Below are 19,970 nucleotides of genomic sequence, written 5' to 3'. Positions count from 1 at the left end.
GTCATTGATTTATCGAGAGGGTGGGCTGGCGCAAATAGGGGGTGGGTCAGCATTTTTTATGCATAAGTTTAAGCAAAAATCATGCTTAAAGGAGAAGGGGGGTCAACAAAAATCAAGCATAGCATATTTAAATATTGCACCAGCCCCACCCCCCATACTCCTCTTGATAAATAATGACCAATCCCTAAGATTAAATAGATAATTTTTGGCCAAAATAATACAAGCTTAAAAAAAATTCACTGTAACATTTTTTCCCATAAACAAAAAAAAAACAAGCCCTAAAATATCTCTGAGCGTTGGTTTTTTGGTCATTTTCCAAAACTTGGGGATTATTTCAAGGACTTCCGACAAGTGCTGAAGATATCAGGAAGCTGCCAAAGATGTCGAAAGGCTTCTCATTAATACCATATAGGTAACTGTCCAATTATTTTCTTAATTGGACAGGTCTTGTTGATATGTGATTAATTAGGCAGCTATATAATTAATAGGTAATAGGATTTCATGCTCCCCAATTAAGAAATAATTAGACTCGGCCTACAGCCTCATCCAATTTTGCCAGCTGTCCTCAGAATTTTCCTCGGCCAATTATTTCTTAATTGGACAGCATGGAGTCCTATTACATATACTTAGTGTTTTCAATATGTGGCTAGTAATCAATGCAAAAACAGAATAAGAATGTTTTTTTGTTTTTTTTTTGTTTTGTTTGTACTCTATGTGTCATAGAGTACAAACACTATAAGTGTGTAACATAAATGCCACTAAATACTGCAAAATTATGCTAATCCTATTGTTTTCTATTGTTTAATTAGCACTATTTACTACTAAATAGTGCAAAGTGTTGCACACTTTTAGGGTTTGTACTCTAATGGTCCAGATTATCCAGATAGTTCCATATGTTTAGAAATCAAGGCGGGAATAAGCGCGTATAGCGCGAGCAAATCTACTACAGTAAAAACCTGAGTGTAAGAACCTAGTGGTTTAAGAACCTGCTGGAAGAAATTTGAAATTTTAATACCCAAAAATATAAGAACCTGTTTAGCCAAGCAAGATCTAGCAGGTTCTTATATGTGGATTTATATACACCTAGCCATAAGAATTCTGCAACTTTACATATATATATATATATGTCATTTGTTTTTCTATCCTTTCGGCTCTTGAGAACAAAAGACATATAAATATCTGAAGTTACAGAATTTTTTTCGTTAGGTGTATATATATGTAGTGTTTAAAAAACGAGTAGGAGTGTTTTATCAGGTATAAAAGCACTCGGCTACGCCTCGTGCTTTTATACCTGATAAAACACGATCTACGAGTTTTTTAAACTGCTTAAAACACTCATGAACAATTTATTTTATTTTAGATTTTGGTTCAACTGGAGCCACCATACACGTCACGAACATGAATTTTTATACTTCGATAGAGATTTGACGTCATGGGCATGCGCAACCAGATTCAATAGAAGCTCCCACACGTTGGATATTGCGTGCCAAGGCAAAGACAGGCACGTTAATCAAAGATCTTTATAGGGTTGACTATGACCTTGATGAAGCTCTATGTCTTCATCTAAACTTGGATGCATACTTCATCCCTGATGAAGTCATCCTCATAGTATTCGAGTGGTCTTTATATAAAATCACTTGAATACTAATGAAGAGGACTTTATCGGGTATAAAGGTTCATGCACGTGACGTGTATGGTGGCTCCAATTGGGACATAAGCTTATGAATTATTAATGATGTTTTAAATATATATATATGTATATATATCATACACACACACACACACACACACACACACATATATATATATATACTATATACAACTCTTCTTGTACATACATATAGTTATATAGTTATATACATTCTGTAATCAGTTTGGGACTCCAACCTTCTCTTATTTCTTACTGGTGGGGGAAAAAATCCTTAAAATGGGCTAAATCAGGTAAAATTTCGAGGCTTTATTTCACGTTTCAATGATTTTATTGAAATTTTTTTGATGAATCCCCATACATTACCTTATAACATGACACCACAGAAACCAAGCTTGGGCTACCTGTGGTTTTTACTGTATACGTTATGTCTGCACCAATGAAATTAGCATTAAAAAGATGAGTCATTAAGAGAATCTTATGACAGTTTAGAAAAAAGTGGGGATACATTTCTTTATTTGTTTATTGAGTGTTCAATTGATGTCAAATTTCATCAAGTATATCCATAGTGACAATATTCAAATGTGAAAAACACCCGGAAAACATCTTTATTCCCGGCTTTATTCCACAAGAATCTGACCAGAAAATAGCACTTACCACTTAATTCAGATTGACCTTCATCACCTAAGACAAATGGTGTCTTCAATTTCCGATTGCTGTGGGTAACAATGCTGTAATTCTTTGTTTTTCCGTTAGAAGTCTGTCATGCCAAACTTTGATAAGCTCCTTGATCCCAAGAAATTCCGTCAGACGTTTCTTGACAGCTGATAGAGTTGATTGCTTGGAAAGATCAAAAGTTACCCTGCTTCGTTGTCTTTCAACAGCAGAATCTTCTCTGATTCTATAAAAACTAACGAGAGTTTTGACAACACCAGAGAGCGAGGCCGCCATGATACTTTTTCTCGCCTCCTGACACAGGGAGCCCAATTTTTTAAATTCGAGGGAGGAGTATTCTCTACTATCACTTTGCGTCTTTGGGGGGTAACTAGAGGGTAAAAACCCACTTATTTTGATGAAGGCTTATCAGACAATGTTGAAAATACCTTGTTTTTTTAATTATTATTTTATTTATTACCAAATATAAATCATGAGTACACATAACAAATAATACAAATAATTACAAATAGTGGTTACAGATGGTGCTACGGGCTTACTTGTCTTAATTCAGATAATAGTTCTTGAAGATTTTGATATTTATTTACATGAGAGTGTAACTTGCCTTTTTTTCTGGCAATTCTTCTTTCTATTGTTTCATGTTCTAAAAGTTTCATTTGAAATACAATAATATTGGGCCTAGAGCCTCTAATTCTAGCATTATATAATACATATTTATATAATAGAAAAAGAAATTCCTCCATTACATTTTTACTTCCTCCTAATATTACGTTTTTTGAATTCAATTCAGGTAATGTTATATACGCTTTTTTTAACCAATCTTTTATCTTTGAAAACAGTGTGTTTGAATATTTGCATTCAACAAAGAAATGCTCTAATGTCTCTACGTAGACGTGTGACAAAAGGAACAATTTGGCGATTCTAATATTCTAAACTTATAGAGGTCTTTTTTAAGAAAAAGACAGTTATTTAAAATTTTATACTGGAATGCTCGTAACCTGATTTCATTGGTAATCATAAACACACTCTGATAAACCTTTAACCACTCAATAAAATGAAGAAGTAAAAAACAGAAAAAGATAGAAGCTTGAACATTTTTTCGTAAGTCAATACATTTTCTGTAAGACCAAAACTCTTGGTGATCTGTACACGCAAAAATAACTTGGAACAAACTGATAATCAGTATTGTACAGATAAAAGCAGGTATAGTATAAATGCAATTAAGAAACCTTTCAATTTGGGACAGTTTTTTGATTGGTTACCCGCCAAAGACGCAAGGCATTATGGGGATGTGAAAGTAGGGAATATAAGATCAACATCAGATACCATAGGGAAATTATATAGGAAAACAAAGGCGCGCGCGAAAAAAAATGTTCTAGTCAGTCCATTTTTCATTGAATTATTGCTCTTTCGCATTACCCCCATTAGCCCCAGTACTCCCCAGATTAAAGACTCAAAAAGAATTCAAAAAGCACATAAAAGTTGAAAATTCAGAAAATGCTCAAAAAAATTGGGGTCTCCTTCAAAACACTAAACATTATTTTTTTCGAAAACAGTAAACATTGAAAAAACTAGACGCATGACTGCGTGAATTCGGGCTTTCTCTTTAACCGTGAAACTCCATAGACTCCATAGTATTCGCAGTCAGCAACGAGACCTTGAGACAATCCGCCATTACTCGTCGACCATGTGCTTTTACGGCGCATACTACCACGCATGCGCACTACATAGAATCAACGCATGCGATGTGACCGAACGCAAAAAACGAAGCCCAATTTATAACTCGGCCGTTTCCTTCGGAAAAGCCCGAGTAATGATCAATTTAACATTAAACACTAAAAAATATGGCCAAATAACACTAAACACTAAACCCCGTTCAGACCCTCAGTCTGCAAAAACAACAGAGTAAAGTGGCTTGTGACACTCACATGGTGTTCGACAGAACAAGACTCTTCTTGTTTCAGCTCAAACAGGAAAATAACTTTCAGTTGAGTAAATATGCTGATCAAATGCAGTCGTTTCAGCTTTGATTCAGCATCTGCTTAGCACTCACTGCTGATCCTTCTCAGTGCTAGTTAGACGACATATACCAGCCGTGTGCATGTGTGGACTACTCGATCTAAAGGCTCATTTGGTTATCGTTCTTCCGCTAATGTAAGTGACTAAGTTAATTCTTCCTGCAGATTCAAATTCAAACTACATTCAATGTAATTATCTGCTCTTAAAGAGCTCTAAATATTATAAATGTGTAAGTTGTAATCCCTTTTAACTTAAAATACAAAGATTTTTCACAATTTTGTTTCACTTTGTAAACGAATTCAAGCCATTCAAACGGTAAAAATGTTGAAGCATTTCGGCTTAAACTGGCCTCTCGGCCTCTTCTACTTTTCAATGTTTCAAATGCCACATATGGCAAGCCATACCATTCACGGACCGTATTGAGTTTCCGATTGGCGATCGAAATTGCATTTGGCTATCGAGAAATCGATCGCTATGAACCAGAAATTGCAACTAGTGAAGGAGAATAATTATCGGTGATTGTGAAATCGCGATCGATGATTGAAAATTGCGACTGATGAACGAGAGTCACGATCGAGATCGATTGAAATCCCAAGTCACGTGATCGTACTAGGAGATTTGTAATTTCTTTCGTTACCCCGTTGAGATGAGATGAGATGAGATGAGATGAGATGAGATGAGATGAGATGAGATGAGATGAGATGAGATGAGATGAGATGAGATGAGATGAGATGAGATGAGATGAGATGAGATGAGATGAGATCTTAAATCCGATTTTTTCTAGATCATCAAAACCTAAACTTAAAAAGGCAGACGCGAAAATATTGAGCGGACAAAATGAAAATGGACCTAAAAATTCTTCTGGTCCTGATGGCTGTTGTCCTACTCGTTAGAGTTCTGGAAGCCAAGCCTTTTACTTGGAGAGCAAGTAGCTTCACTACAAGCGGACCACAAAATACCTCCACCGAAAGTTCGAATTCTTCATCAAGCTCAGGAAGTTCCAAAAGCTCAATGATCATAGTCATAGTAGTCGTATTGATAGTACTTATTAACATTGCCGTTGTTGTTTTTATTTTCATTCGCCGTCGCCGACTGACAGCCGGGCCGTAGGGAGAGGAGTAAGGGAGGGCCATGGCCCCCCAAGCAAAATAAGTTTGACTACAAATTGTAAACTTTCACTTTCTTCTTCTTCTTCTTTTTTTAGGTTAATAATTAAGTTACATGTCCAATTTCTATCGATTCGATGGTTTTACTTTTAATTATTATACAGCTTCTCATTAATCCCATATAGGTAACTGTCCAATTATTTTCTTAATTGGACAGGGCTTTACACTTTATCTGTTTACACAGATCGGCTGATCATTCTTTGAATTAAAAAGCAAAGGTTTCTCAATATTTCCACTATGTTCGTGATAAAACCAGCTTTAATAATTAAAAAAGCATTTGCCTAAACCTCGTTTTTCACTGAAACGTAACTTGGAGACGATAGGATTATATTTTCATTGAAATATTTTTCACTTTCGACAATTAATGCTTTTAAAACCTGACGATAGCGGTAATAAAACGTGACCAGACTAAGTGTACGCATGCTTGTCATGAAACACGAGACAATATTTCAACATGTAATAAAATCTTATATTTTACTTTTATTTAAGTGTCTAGTCGTTCTATAGCACTTTCACGCTAATTGGGGACACTTTTCGCTCTAGTTGGGGACAATTTTCGCTCACACGCACTACCACTACATTTAATATTCTATGCACACAACGCTCAACTCACATGTTGATTTTTTACGGAAAGAGGAAAACGGAGAACCCGGAGAAAACCCTCGTAGCATAGGAGAGAACAACACATCAAACAAACTCAATTCACATGTGGCGACCGCAGAGCTCGAACCAGCGACCCTATATCCGTTGGACTCACAGCGGTGAAAGACGACGCGTTAGCCACGAACGCCGCCCATGCTACCCAAAGGCGGAGAATACTAAGAACTACAGCGACTGAAACCATATTCTGTGCTGAAACCACTTGTGACCTTAACATACCCAGTGAAAAAAATGCTAAAGCTATGTTTACCAGCCCCAGCCTCTATTAGGCATTCCGAGTTTGAATAGAAGACTGGGTCCAGTTGGCATTGCAGTGCATTTTGGGTCATCTTGGAATATGTCCCATAAAACAGTCCCACAATACACTGCAATATCAACTCGACCCAGTCTTTTCCTCGACCTACGAATGAATATAATTAAAATTCAAAAATATTATTAGCCAATGTGACCAAGCACGCATACTGACTGATCCCCGTTTTTTAATGATCGATTTTTTTTCTAGATCATCTAAACCTAGAGTCACTAATAACAAAGACAGACACGAAGACATTGACTTAATAGAATGAAGATAGACCTGAAACTTCTCCTGGTCATTCTGGCTGTCGTTCTTCTCGTTGAATTTCTGGCAGCCGCCGAGCCTCTCTTAAGGATAAGAAGTAGCTCTAGTACGAGTAGACGACGTTCTCTCGGCAGTACCAGGCGACGAACATCTAGCCTTTCCCGTCGTCGGAGTTCCTCTTCCAGTTCGAATTCTTCATCAAGCACTGGAGGCAGTTCCACAGTTACAGTAGTCGTAGTCGTAGTCATCGTAGTGATAGTACTTGTTATCATTATCATTAGTTGTTGTGGCTATTTAATACATTGTCGTCAGAGAGGACGCCAACCGGTATTCGAACAAGAGGAGCAAGAATTGGAGCCTCGAGATCCAATATTTAAGGGCCCTCAAGATGGCGATACAGGTTCAAAGACTGACGGTGAAACAACCAATGAAAGTAATCAACAAAAAAACAGTGATTTTGATAAAAAGGGAGTTGATGCAGGATCTTTATTGCCTTACCCACCCGAGGCCAGTGACCAAAATGCTGCCTATCCACAAACCTCCTTTCCGTACCCCCCACAAGAAGGCAACTATCCCCCCGACGAGATCAAACATGCTCCTTCCTACCCCACACAATCTACAAATAGCGCCTATCCTCCCCAGGGGTCGGGAGAGGAAGAACCTGGTGTGCCACAAGCGATATGGCCAGGACAACCTCGCGAGGGAAGTACAGTAAGCGCTCCTCGCATACAGTTCGAGAGTGGAGATGATTTGCCGCCACCTCCTTCTTATGAAGATATAGACACGAAGAAAAAAATGTAACTCTTGCTTTCTTGCTTTCTTGCTTCCTTGCTTTCTTGCTTTCGCCTCCTTGCCTCCTAGCCTCCTTGCCTCCTAGCCTCCTTGCCTCCTTGCCTCCTTGCCTCCTTGCCTCCTTGCCTCCTTGCCTCCTTGCCTCCTTGCCTCCTAGCCTCCTTGCCTCCTTGCCTCCTTGCCTCCTTGCCTCCTTGCCTCCTTGCCTCCTTGCCTCCTTTCTTGCTTGCTTGCTTGCTTGCTTGCTCGCTCGCTTGCTTGCTTGCTTGCTTGCTTGCTTGCTTGCTTGCTTGCTTGCTTGCTTGCTTGCTTGCTTTCTTTCTTTGCTTGCTTGCCTGCTTTCTTCTTTGCTTGCTTGCAATTGGAAATTACTTTCCATAAATCACCCAGAGACTTCCTGCTAAAAAAATCTGCTTTTTGTCACCCTTCCGAGCGGATGTCTGGATGCGGTAGCTATAGTAGCAGAAGACGCTCATCGTCAAGACTGTCTGGTTCCTCAAATGATGAAACATCATCAAATTTAGGAGCTTGGGAAATATCCTCCCTGGTTCTAGGAGTATTTAGTGTTCTTATTCCTCTCTGTAAATGTTGTAATAAATATCTAGATCTGTGTAAAACATCTGATGAATGCCATAAAATAGCAACGAAAGTTACGAGTGTCTGTCCCTGGAGGATGATATCCAAAGTGGGGCACAAAATGAAATATCATCACCACCATATGAATTGTCGGAGCTTTCTCATGATAGTAAGGGTGCCAGCATTAATGATAATGATAGATTACTAGAGCTGTCTATAACCAACAGAGAACGGTGTGGCGTTGACAAACCAATAACGATTCCCCGTGAGCATGCGCGCGCGTACGCGATTTCCACACAACACCATATTTGGGCATCATTTATTTTGTCAATCAAGTATAAAATATTAAATATAGCACTTGTTGTAAATGCCGACACGGACGAATAATACGACGACTTTATCGCGCGTGAACGGGCTTACGAGTAATTGAGGAGATTTCGGGAATAATTTTACGGACAGCACTTGACGACGAATTGAAGTTTATTACAATCCAAGAACTTGTCGTAAACTAGAGTTAAATGATACAAAGGGCATAACTTAATTACTAAACTAGAAACCTGCATAACATTCCAATCATACCATTACGGAAATACATGCTTAACAAAGAATGATAAAGAGAATCACAATAAACATAGAAAACTAACATAATATTCTAGCGTAGATGAATTACATTGAGAATAAAATACTATAAATGTAGCATAAACTTATAGGCCCTTAGGCGTAAAGTGATAACATATAATACACACCCATAGGTATAGTGGGCTTCCAATCATGCATTTTAAACTATAACTTATTATGAGAAACAAAGCGTACTTACATAACAGTCCCGCTTGCCGAGGTTAAGATATAGGTTATTGCTCCAACAAAGATAACTAAAAAACTACTCTAAACTCTTTGATCACGAATAGATGTGTTCTCGTCGACTTCATACACTAATACTAACGCTAAGTGGAATTGAGACGTGTTGTAACTAAGTGAAACGTTAAGGATATGACGTAACTAATAATAGATACAAAAATAAAGTGTTCGTGGGCGGGGCTGATAAGCCTTCCTTTACACTTGTAACAAGGAATCCTAATGCTTAGATAAGCATTAACTACAATGCAATCCGAGCTAACAATATAATAGATAATAGCTGAACTAAATATAGAATTTAAACGACAATTTTAGCATTTTCCAACTTGCTTGAGAACGACGTGAAACGGAGCATTGCGCCGATCTTTCTAGTCTTTTTTTTTAAAACCTAATTCATGCATCGAGTGATTGCTCGCAATTTCCCCATCTGGAGGTTCATGATTAAACCACTCGTCATACATGCAGATCTAATTGGAATTTTCAGTTGATTTTTCTCGGAGGGAGGTAAAGCCAGAGAAAAACCCTCCAAGCTTAGGCCCAAACATAGGGGAGAAACGAGAAAGAAACGATCACTCAAAATTGAACAGTTAAAAAATTGTCCACTTAAAAACGACCTGCTTCTTAAACGTTTTTTAGGGCTTTTTACGATTGAAATGAAAACCTCCTCTAAAGTTTTGATTTTTTTTCTTTTCATTGTACAAAAAAAAGAAAGAAAAGAAAAGAAAAGAAAAGAATTCAATTTGCTAAATCGTTTCATTTGTTTTATGGTTGAATTGCTGTCATTGTTCGATCACTAAATTAGAATATTGTGACCCCGATTAGCGCTATAAATCATAAATAGACTGACACTAACTGTGCAATGGCTAAACATCCCTATTGTATTAAGACATTGGGTTATATATTCTAATATATTGGAATAACTAGAACGTCCAATGAGGTGTGAATTTGTAAGTAAGTCGATTTTTTTTCTTTTCCTTAATTTCAATTATTTTAGATACTATGTAAATTTGCGTTGAAAAAATCTGTCTCATTCACTCTTTATCTAACCTTGTATTCTTGTTCTCTCGAAATCAAGCTACCGAAAGAATAGGAGAAAAGTTATATTGATATCGATGGCCTTGAAGATTTTGAATCACCAAAACTAGAATTACTCTTTTCCTTTCAAAACATTTTATTTCCTTTATAAGTTTTTCATTTTTCATTTTTACCTTTTGTACGATTATCTAGAATGAAAAAAATAATTGTCTTGGAAAAATAATTATTTACAAATTTTATGTACAAAATTAACTTATTTTGTGCAGGTATCTATTTATATTAACAAATAATTTCTAATCTAGTACCATTTTTAGTATAAAATATAAAAATAGCTCTAAATAGCAAAATTTATTGTCTTTCAATATATTGACATCTCATTTGCATTTTCATTGCATTTTAAAAGCAACCAATGGCACTGATTTCTCGAAAGAAATGTTTTTTGAAACATTGAAATATTTTTAGCTTTTTTTCGTCTAAAAAGTGGGATGTAAATTTTCCTTAAAATTGTAGTTTCTTACAAAATATACAATGTAAGATAGCATTTTCTATACCTACATATGTACAGTGTACATGTAACGAAATATATACATGCTTCATTAACATTTTAAAGTAAGGATTCAAAGCGTTTTTTTTTAGTAAATTGTTAAAGGAACTTGTTGGTTGACAGTCAATCCATAATTTGGCGAGCTTTCGAGGTCTATGTGATGTAACCTTACAGTGTTATCCATCCTCCATTCGCTTGGCATCGCACAGTTACTCGTAATTCCACATAAACCTGTGACATCCCTCTTGATGGCATTACCTCTAGTCATGTGGTTCTGATCGTCATGGGAAGGTTGAAAAGGAGCTTGGCCGGACTTCATCTTTAGAAGGTCTTGGATATGTCGTTTCTGTTGTTCACTCTTATCTATAGATTCAGACCAAGCCAATGGAGAGAAGTGTTGAAACTGCATGACCAATTTTGGAGAGCCTTCTTCTTCGTAACCTACTTTCTCGAAGCTGTTACTTTGTAACGAACTAGTAGATGTTTTCTCAACTTCGCTACTTCCTCTCGGATTCAAACTATACTTATGAAGCGTCCATGTAGGTGAATATGGAGACCAACTCGTGCTCTCGTTGTTTCTCACGCTTTCTGCAGTTTCTTTTCTCAATTTCTCAACCAGTGCTGTGAATTTGGGGTCTGTAATGCAAGGTGGAAGAGCATTCTCGAGTTTAGGCTTCTTATTTCGCCAAAGTGGCCGACCTGTTTCTTTATCAAACTCCACAACGTTGAACCAAAGGCGTTTTCTTGAGTGCTGTTTTGTCTGCTTTCGAGGCATTTTTGCAACGCTTTTAACTTTCTGAAACTGAAGGCAACACAAAAATGAAACGATTTCCACTCGATCTAGTTTCAATGACATGAGCATTAAAAATTCAACTGAATTATAAATTCAAAAAGCCAAAGTTTTTTAAAGTGAATTAACTGTGTTCTTATGCATGAACTTCGCTTACCTATAATCAGACGTTTAACTTTGATGCTAAAGACTTCAGTGTATGAATTTTCTTGCGCAGATGAACTCACATGCACAAGACTCCTAGTTCTATCAGCTGGTCAGTTGCTACTCTATATTTATACCCCCAGCGACAACTCGTAACAAGCAAAGTTACTATATATGGCAAGAAGCCCTAAGAAGCCCCCTCGTCTATGGTTGAGAAGACTTCAAGTACTTGGAATCTAATTCATTTAAGAGTTATATCGATTAACAATACTGAACTCTTGGCCATTATGTATTTAAGGCTTCCGGTCGAGGGGAGGTATTAAACAAATGAGAGAAAGTTATATTGTTGTAGATATTTCTACATGTTTCTAAAGCGGTTATATTGAACATTTAAGATATTTCTAGCTGATCACATATACAATACTCTGTCTTGTCATGCTACGTTGTTCACGCTCGAGGCAGCTTAATTTCGGCTTCAATTTTCTCGAACTCTTTTTTCACATTAGATAATTTTTAAATATATTTTTTTACTGTTAAACAATTACCTACTAGGTGCTCTTAAATCATCGAATATTATTGGTATTTTTCTACCCATTATGATTCTTTGAAATCTATTTTAATCATAGTTTTATAGCTAGACGACTTTTTTATACTTATTTTCAAAGTATATCAAATATTTGAAGCTTAACGTCCCAAAATCATGACAATTCTTAAAGATCTAATTATGATATTTTTCCAAAATACATTCTCTACAAATTAGGAAGGGCACGTTTTTTCGTTTAGCGAATAAGATTAGCACTTGGAACTTCTTAAAATGATAAATATAATCTGATAAGATACTATTTATAGTGTAGTCAGTCAGTGACCCTTGTCTCGAAGTTTCTAGATAAATCTTAACGTGTCAGCAATATAATTAAGAGGAAATTTTTTCCAATGACGAGCAATAATGGCAAAAAGCGCCAAAAACTAGACCTTCGTATGAGTTTTGATCCCAATTTTCCTTTTGGGGTTTGGGATGGGAGTGGGGGAGGGGGAGGGGGAGGGGAGGGGTTTTTGAACAACCGGAAGAAAAGAAAAAGGCCGAGAAGAAAAATTTAAGCTAATATGAAATTTGATTTAAACGCAAAAAATGGTTCAATTAGTATTTGTCAATCGCAACAAAGATAGAAAGAAATGCCTCGTGTCTTGCATCAGAGCTTGCGCAATCGTAGACACTGTCGTTTAGTATATTTCTTGGCCTCACTTACATTTCGTGCGTGTTTTTTCGTTCATCGAGAACTAAGGGTTAAGAATTTTGTTCAAAATCGATTGACCTGCTGTTCTTGTTTTTGATAACCAGTAAGGGCAGGTAAAGAGGTAAACAAGCTACTTCCATTTATAAACATTTCGTTAGCCCAAAGAAACATTTTCACATTTATCCATAAGAAGCATGGGCAAACAGCGGTGAAAACCGTACGAAATCTCGAAAGAGAACGCACTAAACTCGCTAAAGTCAAAAGTGATTTACAATTTCTTACTACCAGCAAGAAGGAACGATTATGTCCTAAATTTAGAAACTTCTAGTTATTCTTTTTGTCTATAAACTCTTAGCCCAAAGAAACATTTTCACGTTTCGTTGAAAGCTTTTTCTCGATTTTTTTTTATTTTAAGAAAATAAGATAAAGTAATTAAAAAACGCGTGAAGAATTTGGGTGAATCGGTTACACTTTGACAATCAATAATAATATAATATTATTATTATTATTTTCAAATCGAAAAAGAAGGGGGAAAACAAGCAAATGCTTGAGCAGGTATAAACTTCCGGTCGCCCATCCAGATACTAACTTCCCTCAACCGGGCTTGACCCAATGTCTTTGAAACCCAAGTTTTATCCACTGGACCACGGTTCCCGGTGAATCAGCATAACAATAGCCGTGAAAACAATGCACCGAATAGACTAGACTTTTTGATATTCTACTTTCAACCGATTCCGTGCGTGGCAGAGATGCAAGGGATTAGCCGATATGGTCTGGGGGCCGGCTGGTCTCTCCCCTGATGCTTCGGCTAGAACATTTTCTTGCGTAATTCGTACACCCAAGGGCAGAAGGATTTAATCGCCGTCAGGTCCGAAGTCCATACGACGCCTCAGCTCTGCGGATGTCTCGGGGGTATGGCAAAGTTGATTCGGTTTTTTTTATTTTTCTATCTTTCTTTTATCACCATTTTGTTAGACTTCGATTCAAATCTTACCGTATCAAAACATAACATTTTTCTTTTCTTTTCTTTTTTTGTATTTTATTTGTTTCGTATTTGTTTTGTATTTCTGTAATTTTTAGTATATATGTTCGTTTGTTTTCAAAAAGTTTTTTGAATTCATACCTCCCCATCCCATAAAGAGATAAATTATGTATTAGAAAGAAATTGGCGATTGGATCTAGCGAAAGGAAGGAAGGAAGGAAGGAAGGAAAGGAAGGAGAAACCCGAAGTTAAACAAAAAGGTCATTCATCAAACTTTTCTTACAGATTAAAATTTCTTAAATGCGACTTAACATCGGCGTTTTCTCGGTAAGCGGGCGCGGCTATTCCCTGAAGGACAAGCCGATAAAGAACCCATAGAAAAAACTAATTAGGAACTACATGACTAATTAGCATAAACGACAATTCAGCGCTGCCGAAAGCAGCTTTAAGCGTCAGTCTAACTCATTATGGCAGGGAAGAAAGTCTTTCGAATTCGGAGTTCGCTTCTACGATTTGAACTTCTTCACCTTGTGATCGTAACAGGTAAGGTATTCATATTTGTTTAAAATCACCCTTATGACATTTTAATTGTACATTGATCGCGATTGCTATCAACAGAACAGTTCTTTGAAAAATTCAGTTTTATATTTTGGCCGACTCGACTCCTGTAACACATAGCACTAGGAACACAGTTTGGGTAGTTTAGATCGACGATTCACTTTGCGTTCGCTGTTATTCTGTTGTTATTTAGCGTTACGGTACATTGCTCTTAAACCGCCTTAAACTGAACACGCGAAAAATCTAGCGATTGGAGGGATAGTTTTTTATTTTCTACTGGGTTTACTGGCTAATCTTTCTGTTACCAGGAAAGGATTTGGTTGATGTGTAATGAAGTGTTGTATTTTTAAAGGGTTTTTTCTGTGAACCCTTCTCAAAATCATCTTGAATGAACACTATTTTTCTCATTGGAATTTGTGGCATTTCTTTTGTATTTCCATATTAGCCTTGCATTCAAGATAATTATTTTGAGAAAGTTCCATTTTGATTTAAAAAAAAAAAAAAAAAAGCTTGAATATATGATAATAAATAATTCTTTTCAGTTTCATATTATTTTCTTCGTTTTGTGTGTCCGTACGACTATTGTAAAAGATGTCAGTGTCGGAGCCAAAATTAAAATCTAGACGCGCAATGCATCGTTAGTCACAGCGAAAATGTCCAAGAATTTTCTCTGATTACCTCTTGTCAAAACGAAAGATTTTCCATCAACAACGACTGAATATATACTATTTCTAAAAGATATTTGGTAAATCTTTTCAACGATGAGTATTGTTTTCTTTATTTTCGAGTAAAACCTGTTTTTTATCAAGCCAAAACCCTGGAATGAGGAAATATTGAGGTACGAACAAAATGTTCGCTGATTGGCTAATTCGCTAGGGCTGAGAGAAGAGACTCACCTAGGTTGGCAATAGGCCAAATCATCGCGTAATCTTAACACTAATAATGTATGGAGGTGTTTAAAATATCGCTTTCTCAACTATAAGCAATACTTATTAATTATATCTCATCATAAGCCTCCAGTTTCTTGGAGACACCAGTCATTTAATCAAGCTATTCTAGGATCTTCAAATGCCCTATCTCCCAACACCTATGATGTGTGATATCTAACATATGACGTGTGACCCTGACTTATGACACGTGACATATATAAAGTGTGATGTGTAACATTTGACGTATGACCCGTGACTCATGACGTGTGACATATGACGTTTGACACACGACATGATCCTTGACATATGACCTCATATATAACGTTAAATTTGCAGCATAAAGTTTGACCCGAATAGGATCTTTGACCCCGTAACTGGTAAACTTACAAAATTATAATAAAAATTTCAGACGTTATAGATTCCTATCTGTGTAAACAACACCTCTTTCACCCCGTAACTGCGAATGATATGCATGATGCGTGACGTGTCACGAACGTAACCTAGATTTTTAAGTCACAGCTCTTCTCCCAAATCCCTACCATTAATCTCATTAAATAACAAGTCTAATTATAATGTTTCCTCTAGCTTACTGCTCAACTACAAGTCCAGCCCTGTGTGGTCCAAGTCAATTCACCTGCTCAGATGGTAGGTGTATACCGCTGACCTGGGTGTGTGACGGCACAGCTGACTGTTCTGGAGGCCTGGATGAGTTGGCTAACTGTACCTCGTGCAGTGGAAGGGATACGTTTGAATGCAATAATAAACTATGTATCTCTCAACATCGGGTCTGTGACGGACAAGTTGACTGCTATGATGGCTCCGACGAACACAATTGCAGTAAGTAATACTACATATCATCATAAATTTTCCCCGCGGGGGTAGGGTAGAAAGTTTGGAATCGCTTGAGTGACCCCTTGCAGACCCCTTATAGACCCCTTGCAGCACGTCGGAATGCAGCAGCTCAATTCGGAGGACATAACAATACATTTCCAATTCTCAGGGGATTGAAATTATTGGGAATCGGAGTGGTTTATTGTGATTTTTGAGGACTGCCTGGACTGACTCTCAGCCTATACTCTTTTTTTTTTGTACGTTGCAGCAAAATGGACCGGAAGTCACGTGACCTGTGGCCCAGAAGATTTCTCGTGCGACAATGGTACTTGTCTTTCGATAGAAAAACTCTGCAATCACGAAAATGACTGCGAAGACTTGAGCGATGAAGGAGGACGTTGTGGTATGAAAACAAACAATCTCATAGTGCGGTTAGATATATGTTACTGGTTAAGATTTCGCTTCCTATAGAGCTTTAAAGTGTGATGTCATTGGTATGGAAAAACGACTTCCGGGTACAAAACGAAAAGCAGTTCTATAGCGAAGTTTACGCTGAAGTCACCTTTAATATCATTATGACAACCAGAGATTTATCACATGACCCGTACGGCCCTGCTCGCGCGCTCTAATAAAACCATTGGAAAAAGTCACGTGATGGGGGCCGGACGGCTTTGAGCGAGCAGGGCCGTACGCATCCGTACGGCCCTGCTCGAATCCGCGCGCTTTCTCTTTTTTAGCTTTTATTTACTATTTCTTTCTTTCTTTTATTTTTTATTGACTTTTTCGTGAGGGTCATATGATAAAATGCTTATTGACTGAGTTAGGTCGGGCCGTACGGGAAAATATTTGGCTCTCGGTCAAGGCATCACCTTGAGCCAAATATTTTCCCGTACGGCCCTCCCACTCAGTCAATAAGTACATAGTATTGGCTACTGAGATATTTTGTTTTAATGATTGGCGTCAAATTTGAATGAGAAAATATTCCGGACGTCAATGTTTGTAAACGGTGAATATCACTATAAACATTATCAAGTGCATCATCGACTTGGAGCCGTCACTCAAGCAAATTTATTCAGGTCTATTGGTTGATTGACCGTGGTATATCAGAGTATATACACCATGATCATTGGATGCAGGGCACGGCTAACCCACGGAATTTATCGTGTTAGGAAAACCAGTGAATCTAAAAAATAATTGGTATTAAAATAAATTAAACACCAATTTAAGATTACATCCGTTTTTCTTCAGAGCTCCAGGAATGTTCGAAAGCCAATGGCGGATGCGCCCAGTGGTGTCATGATTCCCCCAGAGGACCCCTATGTGGGTGCCAACCAGGATTTGTCAAGGGTCCCGACGGGAAAAGATGTACAGACCTCGACGAGTGTACAAGTGGTATCGATTCCTGCAGCCAGATTTGTAGAAACACAGTTGGTAGCTACGAGTGTGCATGCGCAGAGGGATATCACGTGACTTTAGACGGACGTGGTTGTGATGTTCAAGGTTGGTTTGTGGTCACTTGTTTACTTGTCGATGTTGTATTGAACGTCCCATTCTAAAGGTCCCGTTTAACCTCAGTCTTTATTGATATCGCTTTGTATATTTTATCTTTGGGCCTCCTGTTGCAAGCAAAATAAGAGGGGGAATGAGTAGAGAGTGACTGAAACTGAAAAAATGAGAAAGCGATATGAGAGACGGTATAGACCAAATTCAAAACTCGCACCGATGTGAGGCTTAAGTTGTGAACAAAGGGATCTGGCGTAACTCAAAGTAATCTTGCGTGATTCAAAAGTCACGAATCATGCCAGATTCATTTGTTCACAACTTAAGCCTCACATCGGTGCGAGTTTTGAATTTGGTCTATCTCTTCTTTTTCTTTTCTCCTCATCCTCAATCTTCTTAGCCTCCCTCGTTGTTCGCCTGCAACAGGAAGCCCATTGCTCTTTTATTTAAAAAGCTCTCTTGTATTCCCAGAATACACCTTGATGTTCATGGTTGGTCAGCGGCTTTTCCTCCTGAACTCAAATGATCGTGAGCCATCCGTGCTTCTTCCTGTCCCTGGTGACGGAGGAGGCATGGATTATGATCTCCAAGATATGAAGCTTTACTGGGCAGACAATATAAGAAAAGTCATTTATATGGCATCTATACACGGATCATGGAATGATTTAGAAGTCTTTATACAAGGTAATAATAAACACCCTTAGCACGACGTTCTTGCTAGCTACCGCAAACCCCAAACTGCAGTTCTACGTCAGGAGTTCCCCGTCAAACTTTCGACATTTAGCAAGGCGTCATAACGAAGTTTTTGTTGGAAAAGCCGCCAAATTGAATTTCATTGATGCTGATTGTTTCTCTGTGTTTACGGGCGTGTTTCTGGGTCTGATCCATAGCGGTTAACTTGATGCTATAAGTCTCTAATATAAAACAACTCGCAATTATCTGACTTAGACCTTTAGTAGTTTATTCTCTTATTTCCGCCAACTTAACAATGTTAACATTGGTAAAATATCATTTCTAGACACTGGCAGAGTAGATGGTATTGCAGTTGATTGGATCGGTCGACATCTCTATTGGACGGATGATGATAAAGATACGATAGAAGTAGCAAGGTTATCTGGAGAGCACGGGGCGACACTGATAAGGACGGGCCTTGATAAACCAAGAGATATTGCTCTGGACCCGGTTAATGGGTAATGTTAAAGAATTTGGTTTATTTCCGAGAGCAGATCAAGTTGCATTAGCGGCTGTATTTTCTTCCTTGCTAATTGGGTCTTTACTATTTTCGTCTTTTCGCTTCTTTGCTTCCTTGCTTCTTTGCTTCCTGCTTTTTTGCTTCCTTGCTTCCTTGTTTGCTTCCTTGTTTGCTTGCTTGCTTGCTTGCTTGCTTGCTTGCTTGCTTGCTTGCTTGCTTCTTGCTTGCTTGCTTCCTTGTTTGCTGCCTTGCTTCCTTGCTGGCTTGCTGCCTTGCTTGCTTGCTTGCTTGCTTGCTTGCTTTCTCCCTTGCTTCCTTGCTGCCTTGCTTCCTTGCTTTCTTCCTTTCTTCTTTGTTTGCTTGCTTCCTTTATTGCCTGCTTGCTTACTGCTTCCATTACTTTCTTCCTGGCTTGCCTCATTCCTTAATTTCTTCCCTTTCTTAGCGTCATGTATTGGACCGACTGGGGCACGACAGCCAAGATCGAGAGATCCCACATGGATGGTAAAAACAGACAAATACTTGTGTCATCTGAGATATCATGGCCGAACGGTCTAGCTCTCGATATACCAAATAAGCGGTTATACTGGACGGATGGGAAAAGACAGAAAATTGAGGTGAGCCTTAGCAATTTCACCTATTGTGCACCTGCTTTAACAAAAACAGTTTTCCAAACAAGGACACTAGGAGTGGTTAAATTTATTTTAACTAGACCGTTTTCTCAAGGTTGCGTGCGCATTCAAATTTGAGGAACTTGACGGGCCACGATACCAGAACAGAAGTATTATCATGCATTGCTATGAAATTTGCAGTGCTGTCTATAAAATTTTCAATATTTGCTCACTCAGCATCCCATATTTTCTTACTAAAAACAATAGAATTCAAGTTGGCTGCCGTATAATCAAGTAAAAAGGATCTATTCAAAATCAATGGCCCACGTAGAATAATTTTCATTCCATTTTCACTCAGATAATCTGTTTAATCTCTTTCAGAGTGTTACGCTCACCGGCTCAGGTCGTCGCTCATTCAACCTTGGTCAGCGTTCTCACCCATTTTCGATTGCCGTATTTGGTGAACACCTGTTCTGGACAGACGTTTTATCTTCTGCTCTAGAAAGAGCTGACAAGCGGAACGGAGAACGGAGAGTTGTTTTATTGCACACTAGAGATAGAATCAGCAATGTGCGTGTCTTTCATTCTTTGATGAGACCAAAGGGTAAGATTTTGAACGTAAAATTTGTGGTCCTCAAAGTTGGTCTTGTGGTGGCCTTATTTTTTTAA

At 37.9% G+C, this 19,970-nt stretch overlaps 3 protein-coding genes across 4 annotated transcripts; 2 read left to right on the top strand and 1 right to left on the bottom strand.

Moving 5' to 3' along the window:
• Positions 1-4,239: 4,239 nt before the first annotated feature.
• Positions 4,240-8,172, top strand: LOC116294187 (uncharacterized). 2 transcript variants are annotated; one of them, XR_004196898.2, is made up of 2 exons: positions 4,240-4,477; positions 5,127-5,991. XR_004196898.2 is itself a non-coding variant. In XM_031701735.2 (2 exons), exon 2 carries the CDS (start codon positions 6,731-6,733, stop codon positions 7,526-7,528), a length of 798 nt encoding a protein of 265 aa, XP_031557595.1. In that variant the 5' UTR covers positions 4,283-4,477; positions 6,671-6,730; the 3' UTR covers positions 7,529-8,172. The 2 variants fall into 2 exon arrangements, 1 of the variants encoding a protein (XP_031557595.1); XM_031701735.2 differs by lacking the exon at positions 5,127-5,991 and adding an exon at positions 6,671-8,172 and having other exon boundaries at positions 4,283-4,477.
• Positions 8,173-10,103: 1,931 nt separating this feature from the next.
• On the bottom strand, positions 10,104-11,589 carry LOC116294161 (uncharacterized). The gene is made up of 2 exons (XM_031701705.2): positions 11,477-11,589; positions 10,104-11,331 (listed from the first exon to the last, which is right to left on the bottom strand). The coding sequence occupies exon 2, from the start codon at positions 11,302-11,304 to the stop codon at positions 10,618-10,620; it is 687 nt and encodes a 228-aa protein (XP_031557565.1). The 5' UTR covers positions 11,305-11,331; positions 11,477-11,589; the 3' UTR covers positions 10,104-10,617.
• Positions 11,590-14,147: 2,558 nt separating this feature from the next.
• LOC116294165 (low-density lipoprotein receptor-related protein 8-like) lies at positions 14,148-19,970 on the top strand. The gene is made up of 8 exons (XM_031701710.2): positions 14,148-14,223; positions 15,753-16,004; positions 16,267-16,401; positions 17,247-17,498; positions 17,970-18,182; positions 18,517-18,688; positions 19,136-19,307; positions 19,683-19,970. Exons 1-8 carry the CDS (start codon positions 14,148-14,150, stop codon positions 19,968-19,970), a joined length of 1,560 nt encoding a protein of 519 aa, XP_031557570.2.

The sequence above is a fragment of the Actinia tenebrosa genome, unplaced genomic scaffold (genome assembly GCF_029948245.1).
Source record: "Actinia tenebrosa isolate PJP-AT-01 unplaced genomic scaffold, QUT_ActTen_1.0 PGA_scaffold10__47_contigs__length_13832649, whole genome shotgun sequence".
NCBI classification, from domain to species: Eukaryota; Metazoa; Cnidaria; class Anthozoa; order Actiniaria; family Actiniidae; genus Actinia; species Actinia tenebrosa.
The sequence above is the reverse complement of the archived record's forward strand: the minus strand, read 5'-3'. Positions and strand labels throughout refer to the sequence as shown.